The sequence below is a fragment of the Urocitellus parryii genome, chromosome 6 (assembly GCF_045843805.1).
Source record: "Urocitellus parryii isolate mUroPar1 chromosome 6, mUroPar1.hap1, whole genome shotgun sequence".
NCBI lineage: Eukaryota > Metazoa > Chordata > Mammalia > Rodentia > Sciuridae > Urocitellus > Urocitellus parryii.
Window position 1 is genome coordinate 13,349,562 of NC_135536.1, and position 11,724 is coordinate 13,361,285.

The 11,724-nt window shown below is 38.8% G+C and overlaps 1 protein-coding gene across 2 annotated transcripts in view; it reads right to left on the reverse strand.

Moving 5' to 3' along the window:
• Cpsf2 (cleavage and polyadenylation specific factor 2) overlaps positions 1-11,526 on the reverse strand; it is a 33,321-nt gene extending 21,795 nt beyond the window's left edge. The window contains exons 1-7 of one of the 2 annotated variants that reach the window (XM_026394235.2): positions 11,383-11,526; positions 9,072-9,206; positions 8,091-8,152; positions 4,311-4,494; positions 2,963-3,122; positions 2,775-2,880; positions 1,060-1,189 (exon numbers count right to left, since the gene is read on the reverse strand). In XM_026394235.2, coding sequence (XP_026250020.1) covers positions 1,060-1,189; positions 2,775-2,880; positions 2,963-3,122; positions 4,311-4,459 — 545 coding nt within the window. In that variant the 5' untranslated portion in view covers positions 4,460-4,494; positions 8,091-8,152; positions 9,072-9,206; positions 11,383-11,526. The remainder of the gene's footprint in view (positions 1-1,059; positions 1,190-2,774; positions 2,881-2,962; positions 3,123-4,310; positions 4,495-8,090; positions 8,153-9,071; positions 9,207-11,382) is intronic. The other variant, XM_077799654.1, reaches the window with a different exon arrangement.
• Positions 11,527-11,724: the final 198 nt, after the last annotated feature.

Sequence of the window (11,724 nt, forward strand, 5' to 3'; positions counted from 1 at the left end):
ATGGATAGAACTATAACATCATGTTAAGTGAAATAAGTTAAATACAATGACAAGTATCATGTGTTTTCTCTCAATATCTGTAGCCATCAGGGAAATGCAAATCAAGAGAAAAAAGATTCTGAAAGTAGAAGAACTATTAGGGAAAGAGGAGGGGATTATTGGGGAACAGGATGAGATGACAGTAGAAAAGAGGGTAGACATGATCAAAGCACAATATATAGCCAGGTACGGTGGCACACACCTGTAATGCCACAGCTCAGGAGGCTGAGGCAGGAGGATGGAGAGTTCAAATCAGCTTCAGCAATATCGAGGTGCTAAGCAACTCAGTGAGACCCTGTCTCTAAATAAAATACAAAATAGGGCTGGGGATGTGGCTCAGTGGCCAAGTACCTCTGAGATCAATCCCTGGTACTCCGGACCAAAAAAAAAAAGGCACATATATGGCTGGCTGCAGCGGCACTCTCCTGTAATCCAAGCAATTGGGAAGGCTGAGGCAGGAGCACTGCAAGTTTGAGGTCACCCTGGACAATTTAACAAGACCTATCTCAAAATAAAAATTTTCTAAAAAAGGTCTGGGAATGTAGCTCAGTGGTAAAGCACCCCTGAGTTCAATGCCCAGTAACCAGCCCCCGACACAACACTATATTTGCATATATGGAAATGTCAGAGTGAAAACCATAAATCTGTATATGTACTAATAATTATAATAAAAAATAGCTATATGTAATTACTGACTTAACAACCCTCCCACAAAGACTGTTAAATAGTAAACCAAGAGCATAAAATCTAATTTAATGTACAAAAATTCACTTCCTCTGCAACACATGCAGGGAGACACCTATTTTATAGAGTGCATACACAAATAAAATCACTTTTATGTCCTGTACCAAACTTTCCCCTTACAAAGCAGGTAATAACAAAAACATTCACTATTTGGTGCTTTTAAGTTACTCTATATTTCTGGTTGGAGAGAAGGAAAAAAAAAATTGCTTCTAATTTTCCCTTCAAATAAAATAATACCAATTGCAATTTCTTTATCTTTTGTCTTGATATACCTACATCTCCCTCTTGTGGTTGAAGTCAACTGCATAAACAATTTCTTCTTCTCCATCTTTGACTATTTTCCATATTGTTCCACCTATCATGTGACCAGCTGGCAAAGGTGTGATAGACAAGCCATGTCCTTTACCTATGTCAACAAGATAATGACAACATTCAGATTGGTTTCACAACCCTAAAGAAAGGTTGTATTTTAGAAATAAAAATGCAAATAGTGAAAAATAAGTCTGGTGGGATGGCTGCGATTGTAGCCCAGTGGTAAAGCACTTGCCTAGTATGCGTAAGGCACTGGGTTCAATTTTCAGCACCACATATAAATAAATAAAATAAAGGTCCATCAACAACTTAAAAAAAAAAAGTAAATCTGACTCTCCTATCCCCATTTCCTTAATGAAGACAAACACTTGTCACTTTATGATGTATTTTTTTATATTTTAATTTTTTTTTAGTTGTAGTTGGACACAATACCTTTATTTTATGTGGTGCGGAGGACTGAACCCAGCTCCTTGCACGTGCTAGGCAAGCGCTCTACCACTGAGCCACAGCCACAGCCCCTTATTATGTATTTTTGTGGAGATATTTGTACTGGTAAACAGAAGTTCAGAGATTATACTTTAAAGTCAGCGCACTATTAAATTATTTAATAGGAACAGATAAGATTCAATTAATTAATTTATTTTTTGTGGTGCTGGGGACTGAACTCAGGATCTTACACATACTAGGCAAGTGCTTAACCACTACAGAACATTCACAGTCGTAAATTTTAATATTTATATCGTACAATTATCAAGCGTTTCCATTTTTGCTAACCTTCAAACAGAAAATAAAAATATAAATCTCATTAAGGAAAAGAATTTATCCTATGGAAAAACTAAATGCAAGTAAAACTATTAATACTATTCTTAGTTTCTTGTTAAATCCCAACAGTTCATTAGTATACCATTTTTCCAACGCTGGCATGATCTCTGGAGTTCATTTCAAAGAAAATCTCTAAAACATCTGTTTATATCATCAATATAGACTTAATATGACATCCTGACCTAATTAAAAAATTAGCTTTTTATATCCCAATTCTAGAATTCAGTCATTACAGTACTTTATTTCCTTTAATTTCCACATTTGTACATCTGAGCTACTCAATCAAACCATAAGCCCCAAGGAGGAGGATCTGGACACATTACTTTTGTTCATTTTACACTGTCAACACCAAAATAAGCCTTTCCCAAGCTAAATATAACAAGGTCTGAGCTATTAAAATTGTTAGTTTTTAGTTTGGCATACTTTTAAAATCAGGAAGTTCAGAGATCCATGTCAAGGCAGAAAATGCTAACAATTTGTCTTCAGACCACAGCACCCATAAATTTTTTTTTAATGTTTATTTTTTAGTTTTAGATGGACACAATATCTTTATTTTTTACATTTATGTGGTGCTGAGGATTGAACCCAGTGCCTCATGCATGCTAGGCGAGCATTCCACCACTGAGCCACAACCCCAGCACCTACTCATAAATTTTATTATGAATTCTCAGTATTTTTCAGAGGATTAAACTGCATGAGTCTGGGCTGAGGATATAGCTCAATGGGAGAGCACTTGCCTAACACACATAAGGCCCTGGGTTTGATCCCCAGCACCAAAAGACAAAATCCAAAACAAAACAAAACCTCTATTAGTACAACTATTTACTAAACTATTTACTACAGATAATATTTTTTACCTTTCAAATTTACAATCTGAGAGAATTTCAGCTGCTGTATTTTATCAAAGGCCGCATCCACATCATCTAACGTAAAGAGTGTAAAATCTTCTGTATTGTGTCTAGACTAAAAGAATAACACAAACAAAAGGTTAAAAATGATCACTGATGAGAATATAAAAAATTTTTTTCTTAATTGTTCAAATTACCTGGTAAAGATCATACATGAACATCTGTCCCATTTTATAAACAGGAATGGTTGCATAGATGGCACAATTGAGCCCCAACTTTCCCACAGCGTACGGGAGGGCACCCAGATGGAGAGGATCCGGGTGAGACAGCAGCACTGCATCGATCTGGTGAACATGCCTGGGAGAACACAACCAACAGTGACCACTTTTTTATTCTTGTATTTAAAGGCAAAGGTAGAATAGTCAAAACTATTCACCCATTCTGGACTGAAGACAATACTGGGAAACAAAGAGCAAAATGAAGGGCTATAATTACGACACCTGTGAGTTTCAATTGTAACTAACCACGCTCTACACAGATAACAAAATCATGTCATAAGCTGCATCTAAACATGATGTCTAGACACATTTACAAAAGAAAAAAAGGAGACACCACAAATAAGGTGATCTTAAAGGGCTATCTTCTATGTTACCATTTTAAATGCAATAACTCAGCTTGGAATTTCAAACATTGGTAAGGAGGAGATATTTAAATGGTCGCAGATTTACGGATTTTGTCTCAGCTTTGTAGGATGGTGACCAACAGCACATTCATTAGAGTAAATACCAATTAATCAATGAAGCATACATTCTCACTGACAAAGGAAATTAACAAGTGATTTGGGGTTTTTTTCCCTTCACATTAAGTTTTTTAAAATGTTTAAGTCTCCTTTCTTTCAACAATTAGCACAATTCTGCAAAAGTAGCCGAACTTATTTTATTTGTTTATTTTTGGTAGATTAGGATCCTTTTGTAACTCGCAGCTATTCTGAGAACTAAGGCACAATGTTAGGCATCACGAGATGCAGGAAGTGAGCTATCAAAATGCAACTGCAATGCAACTTCAGGACTTCCACATGGAAGGTAGAAGAGTCAAAATTTTTTAACAAACTCTTCCTTTTTCCAGAAATTAAGGAACAAAACTTCTACTGCAATCTACTAGCCAAGTAACAACTAACTTAAAATTTTGCTGAATTTTAATAAACAAAGCTTATAAGTCAATTGAAGTTAAAACAGTAACTATTTAGGGCCAGGGCTATGGCTCAGCGGTAGCACACTTGTCTGGCATGAGTGAGGCACTGGGTTCGATCCTCAGCATCAATAAAAATAAAGGTATTGTGTCCATCTACAACTAAAAAAAAAGATTTCCAAATGGTCACTATTTAGCTTTTTTGGCTTAAATAAAATTCTTTTACTCTGAACTAAACTAGTGAAAAGACAGCAACCCTCTATAACATTAAAATGGTATTATAAAAGCATAGAAATAAGAAGCTGATTTTTTTTAAGTTTATTTAATAAAAGTCTTGAAATATGAAATGTAACTTACTTCCTCAGGGAATCTATAATATCCATAGAAAAGTGCTCATCCCAGCCACAGTCCAATAGAAATCTAAACTCATCAACCTGGAGAAGATAGCAAAGAGCAGACTCCTCTTGGACCCCAGAGAGGGTAGTTAATTTGATAATAGATGTCATCTTTTTGTTTGAGTAACAGTAACCTAAAAAGGTCCCTTCAAAAGAAAAATATAATTAAACAAAAGCACATTCTAACATATAATAGACAAATTATTTCAAATTTGTAAGTGAACAGAAATTCCATAAAGATGGAAAGCAAATATTTTTTAAGACCCACTTCTGTTATTATCAAGCTTAACAATGCAAGCATAATCCTACACTCTTGTTTCCAGTTTTCAGTGTTTCCCCAACATGATGAAAAGAAAATGAGATTTTGGAATCAGATCCAGATTTGAAGGTACTCCTACGTGATTTGGAGCAAGTTAATTAACCTTTCCTCAATTATACATTAATTATATAATATTTATGTAAAAAGGATACTGGAGATTTCAAATAATAAGTAAATTACCTAGAACAGAGACTACCACATCTAAGTTCCTTCTAAATGAAACCATTTACTGAAATAATGAACTCATTCCTCAAGGTCAATCTGTTGCCCCTTTACCTTGCTCTATGATGACATTGATTACATTGCACCACAGTGACTGGTTAACATGTCTTTCTCTCCTATTAGCCCAGAGGTCCTTAAATAAATAGACCCCTTCAAGAATCTGATAAAAAGCTATGGACCCGCCTTTTCCCTCCACAATCCTCAAAACACTAAGAAACCTCCAAAATACATATGCATATAGAAATTCACATTCTTTACAGAGTTAAATGTTAACAACCCTTGCTCGGGCACATAGTAACTAAAAAACAGAGGTTGTATCTTATATTTGCAATTCCTAAAACAAAACCTGACACACATTCCTGATGGAATGCATGTTGAGATGCCTATTACATGCATTTCTAAAAGATATATCAGGGACACATCTATGGGGATTTAGGACCTAGAACTGTGTATTAGTGAACAAATGTCACAAAAGTATTTATTAACAAAGTTCAACTCCAGAGCAATATTTCAGAATTTAGCTCCTTAAGATAAAATCAGCCTTTCCTGGCTAACTTGGCAAGTAAGAGAACACTGAATTACTTATGATCTCTCACCACCTACCCAAGGTCATCAACAAACTAAGGTTAACTGATGGTCTACCTTCCACAACCAGCTCACTGGAAATTAATCCCACCACATCTGCTATTCTTGTTTACCTGAGTTACAGCAAAAACTCAATGACCCCTAGGTTGTCCATTATCACTGATGCTTTTATCTCCTAGTTGGACCCAATCCCCTTCTTCCTCTCAAGTCCTTTTGGTATACTCTCTGAAACTATGCTTACACCCACCTGAAACTTCAACCTCCTTTTTGATTATCTTCACAGAAACCTGGCTATTCCCTAATGATGCAGTTTCTTCCACAGCCTTCTCAAGGGCTTTATTTTTAGATCTCTCCATACTTCATCTCAAAAGCAAGAAGTGTGTTCCCTGCTCCTCAATGCAACTTCCAAATTATGTCTTCTCCTTCCCCTTTCAAATACTCCAGTCCTGAAGAAGCTCACGCCAGCAGCTAGTTCACTATTAGCCTCCATAGCTCCTCCTCAGCATCGATATCTACTAACCCGACCTGATTCACTGAGGACTTTAGCTCCTGGCTCAGTCTTTCTCCCAGTAACTTCAACACTGACCTCTCAGTTCCTTGACTTTCTTGATCCCCATAACCTCCATTTCACTTCAGCCACCCACCCTTCACCTTATTACCACCTATGCCTACACCCCTTTTGCCTTCAAGCATCTCACTACCGCTGCAAAAAAAATCCTTTGAGCTCCACTCTAATTCACTGATCATTCTTCACGATCCACAATGCCCTTGTATCTCAACCCAGGTCCTCACCTTCAGTTCATGACCCATTGTGATTACTTTGCAAATGTTCTCAAATATCTTGCTCTTCTAGTGTTCTTCTTTGTACTCATCTCCAACCTTGATTAACTCCTACATTCACTTTGTCTACTCCAGCAGCTGAATTTTGGGGGGAGGATCACACAAATGTGCTATTTGCTTTTTAAATTCACAGCCAAAGATCTCAAACAGATTTAAGTACTCCTGTCATTCCTACTCTTCTTCATAGGTTGACTTTCCATCTCAGATTATTTCACTCCTCTTTCTGATCAACCATAAACCTGTTCTATTCCTCCTTACTCTCAGGTGATAATCTCACTTTCTCGAATCTACATCTATCAATCTGTCTGCACACACACTGTGGTCTCCTGCTATACATAACAAATTGCCCTGTCTCCATCCAAGGCCATCCCTCTTGTACCTTATCTCATCCTCATTGGCCTTCTAACTCCTGCTTTTTTTAGTCATTTCCTCTTTCCCTACATGTATCACTGACATGCTATTCCCATGAGCTTACGTAGATACTCTAGAATTTCCCAATTTATAAGACTCCTCTTAACCCTACTACTACTACAGAATCTCATTTTTCAGAGCAAAATTTCTCAGAATATTCATGTACAAACATGTCTCCACTTCACCTCATATTCACACTACCAAATCTGAGAAGCCAGAGGTTTATGCACCAACTCAGGTTGTGTGGAGGTTTATGGATGGCCTTCATCCTCTGATATAGTTTGGTACTAACCACTACATTTCTCAAATTTCCTTTTACCCATTGTGACCAAGATTTCTAAATAGACTGTACAATTTCCTTGCCCCCAATTTATCCCGCAACATTCTTTGACCACCCTGAGGTCCTTCTCTACTCCTGTTACATTCTACAACATCATTCTGTCTCAAATTACTTAGTGCTGTCTATAATTGCTCTTTATTTACTTGCTTTTTTTCTGTCCTTTTCTCTCATCCTGATCCCAACACTAGAATGTGAACTCCTTGAGGTTAGAGAACTTATTAATCAATATTCCAGTGTCTCCATGTCATAATTAGTGGTGGTCAATGTTTCTTATATGAATGAATGGGCATGGCTAAGATTAAATGAGCTTAGTGCTCTTACCACACCATTAAGAGTTACCTACTTACATGTTTATCCTTACTTGAGAGAGCTGAGTGTAGGACTATACTTGATCTATTCAGTACATTAGCACATGCCCTGCACATAGTAGTTTAATAAATTACTGATAAAATTTGAAATAAATTGACCTAGTGTAGAAAAAAGTAGTTAAGACATGAGAAGTATAAAGACATCAATTCCCTATTTGGTGAAAAATGTTTTATAATTTTGGAAAGGACTTAGAAAATTCTCCCTGGCAAAAAGTTTCTTATACCACAATAATATGAATGGTCTAAGAGAAACTTTCTTCTCAAATCTACCTTCACTCCCACTTTCATTTAGATTATGAAGTCAAAATCAAAGTTATCTCGAAGATACAAATTAATGAGTTCTTGCTAAAATTTTGCAGAGATCCTGATTTCAACAGATGAAAAGACTTTTGTTATAAATACTCATAATAAAGTATATCCTTTAGTGTGTGTGGTGCTAAGGATTGAACCCAGGGCCTCATGCATGCTAGGTAGGTACTTTACTACTGAGCTATATTCCCAGGCCTTTTTTATTTGAGACATGGTCTAACTGAATTGCCCATGCTGGCACTGAACTTGCCTTTCTCTTGCCTCAGCCTCCTGAATGGCTAGGATTACAGGTACATACCAGCACACCTGGATATTAAGCTGTATCTTTATCAGACATAAAGTACTTACTGATTTTTCAGTTGTATATATGATGAAACACCATGAATTCAGAGGAAGAGTTCCTTATAAATCTACAAAATAAATAAAGAATCTCATAAATGTGGTATGATTTAATTATGTTTATAATTATAGCACTTTAACTTGTATATTTTCCCCCTAATATACATAAGCAGAGGCAAGTTGTATAATATATATGTTTCATTTTTTAAAGAGAAACATAATCTTAGGAATTTGTATAAATCTCTAAACTTATACAAAAATGAATAGGGATAATAAAAGCAATAAAAATAAGTAATAATGAGACATGTTGGTAATAATCAGGGGCTTAAGTATAAAGCTTAAGAAATAAAATTTTAAAATTTCTAAATAGCTTCTATAATATATATGACTCCCAGAGAGTCACAGAAGAGGTGGGATCTATGATTATTCATTAAGGAGCTGTGGAAAGGAGGTAGAAAGAAGGTATTCAAAACAGGGATAATGAGCAGAGGTACAAAACAAAAACAGTATCATTGAAAAACCTAACCTGGCACACTTTCATATAATCAAAAAATAAAAGGAAAAAATAAGTTCTAATAAACAGAGAGAAGCCAGATAATGAAAGGCCCTGGAAACCCTGGAGCTAGTTCTCAGGAAAAAGAGAAACATTTTAAGATTCATTAACAAGTTGAAAAATGTTAATTCTGTAGTTTAGGAAAATTAGTTGGTAGATATGATTGAATAGATAACAGCAGGGAGATGAAGAGAGAGAATTTAGCAGACTACTTCCTCCTCTATGCTGGTTCTATTTTGGGACTAAATTTCTTCAGCCCCAAATAAATTTTGTAATTGAAATATTAATACTAGGTAACCAAGGTTTGAAAATGGTTCTTCCTTTTACTTTCCCTTGGACTGCTACCAATTCCAAATTACTTCTCCCCCAGAATGCCTTGCACACATATCATTCCCTTTCTGTTCCTACTGCCAGTACTTAAATGTGAGCCTTATTACCTTATATGAGTTTCTCCATTTCTCTGCCTCCAGCTTTTCTTTCCTTCCTCTCAATTTAAACAATGCTGCCAGATTAGCCTCAGAAACATCCCTATACACATTACCCCTTGCTCAGAAATGTTTGTGGGTTTCTTTCTGTCTGAGGAAAAAAAGCAAAATAACCTGAATGCTTTAACTGCAATGCAGGGTCCTAGGAAGCTGCCTGGACATCCCCGCTCACCACCTCTCTCAAGGTCCAGCTCAAATGCCACCTTCTTATCAATTCCCCCCTCATAAATTTAGACCAGACTAGTTGTCAACAGAAATATAACACATGCCACAGATGTCCCTTTAATTTTTTTAACACTAAAAAGGATAAACAGGTAAAATATTTTATTTAACCCAGTAAGTCCAAAATACTATCATTTCAATATGTAATCATTTTTTAAAAATTAAGATTGTTTACATTGTTTTTTTGTACTAAGTCTTCAAAATCCAGGAGTACTTTCTATTTTCAGCACACCTCAATTCAAACTAACCACTGGCCAGTGTTCAATACCTCAAGTGACCAGTTGCTACTGTAAAAGTGCAGGTCTAGACTCTAAAATCAACACCTTCAACTGTGGAGCACTGTGTTTTGCCACTCCTGCAGACCAGGTTGACACCACCCTGTTTTTATGTATATGTCTCACACTGGACTTTAATATTACCACTGACCATATAGTCTCCCAGACTGAAAACTAAGGTCTTATCAGCTAATTAGTGGCCAGGAGTTAAATCCTAATTGGCATTTACTTAGTCTGATATCCTTTACTGTCCTGCCTCAGTAGAGACACTCATTGTCTTATCTGAATGACTGAAATTTCCTCTCATCTAGTTTTCCTATTTCAAGTGGATCTTCCACACAGTTTTCAATGAACCATTTTAAGAAACAAATATCCCCCCGCCCACCCTCTTGCTCTAAGGATCTACTGGCTTCCTGCTAACTACTGGATAAAACCTGAACCCCTTGGCTAGAAATCAGGATCATTTACAAGCTGCTTTCAATCTACTTCTTGCTTCATCAACCACCCTGCACTGCCTCTCAAGCACCATTTATTTTCCCACTCTCCCTAACTATGCCCGAACTTAAGTTTTCAGCTCTATTTTAGATCCAGGAGAGAATGTGTCCTCCTGAGTTTAGCAAATTCCTTTTGATTCTTCATGGCCCAGCTCAAACATTACTTTTATAAACCTTCTTCATGGTCCCCAGATAAAGTTGGTTATTTTTTACTAAGCAGAAAGGAGGCACAAAGAATATTTGTTAGCTGTCAAGTGTACAGAAGAAGGGTAAAGTGGTATCTTTTTATCTCCACTACCAAGCACAGAGTGCTCACAGCACAGTCCGCTGACCGGAGTGAATCATTACCTTATCATAAATTCCCCCAGGGCACTGATTTTGACCAACACTACCTCATCTCAAATATATATATCACAGTTACTCCCTCTCTCCATATGATCATTCAAATTGATGACAACCGAGAAGTAGGCAAAATCCAAGGAAAAAGGAAGGGGTCTGGGTTAGCCTCAGAACTCATTGAGTGAGGCTCGGGTGGCATCTCTTCCTAGTCATTCAAGGAAAGCAGCCCTTCATGACAGGGTCAAGGGGGTTGGTTGTAAAATAAAAAATTCGGGGATGCGCAATAAATGATGGCTCAGGCCCGCCTGGTCACAGGAGGCCAGACTGGCCAGGGACTAAGCTAGCCTGAACTGTTTTCTGAACAGCACGTTAAAGAGTACAAAGGTAAGAAAGAATGAGGTCTTGGCAAAGTGCAGGTAGTGGAAGCGCTAGAGGACCATGGTGGGAGGCTGCAGAGGGCCGAGACAATTCTAATTAAGCACGGTACAAACATCTGAAAGGTCTTTGGAGATGGGGAGCTAAAAGGACGCCTACTATGCCTAGTGCTTAGCAGCCTCGAGGTCTCTGAGCCGAAGAAGACGGCAAGACCCCGGGTGGGGAGGCCTAGGGCGCGGCGGCCACGAGGAGAAGGAGCCGAAGCCGGCGTGGGATAAACTCGCCCAGCGCCAGGAGACCGAGCGCGCAGCGGGGACCGCGGAAAGGAGGGAGTGAACCGCACGCACGGCCGCAAACGACCGCGGAGTCTTCGACCCTCGGAAAAGTCACTTGTCTGTCCCTCCACTTCTGCTGGGGGCCACCAGGGCAGTGGCAGCCGGCACCGCGGAGCACGTCCTCGGGAGAGACCGGGTGGGAGTCGGAGCCGGGCTCTGCCTAAGGCCAAGGACGCCCCCTCCCCCATGCAATGGCTCACTCCGTCCTCCCGCTCCCACTTGCCTCGCGGGCCTCCCCCAACGCCGTCCACTGCCCTTCCCAACCCCTGCTCGAAGCCAGGTTCCGGAAGGAGGAAAGCTGATGCTGGGTCAGCAGTAGCCGTGACGACCGGCCGGCAGGAGACCCTCCGTGGCGGCCGCCATCTTGGCCCCGCGGCTAGGGGCCCTGGCGGGGAAGAGCCCGGACGATACCATCTGCGGGGTGGGGGTGGGGGGACCAAGCCGTGGGACGGCAACGGCGACAACGCCCACGCGTCTCCTCGCCTTGGGCAGCACTTTGATTCAGAAAGTATTGGTAATGTTTAAAAGCTTAAAGGAGGAGAAAAGTGAAACATTAGCAGAAAGA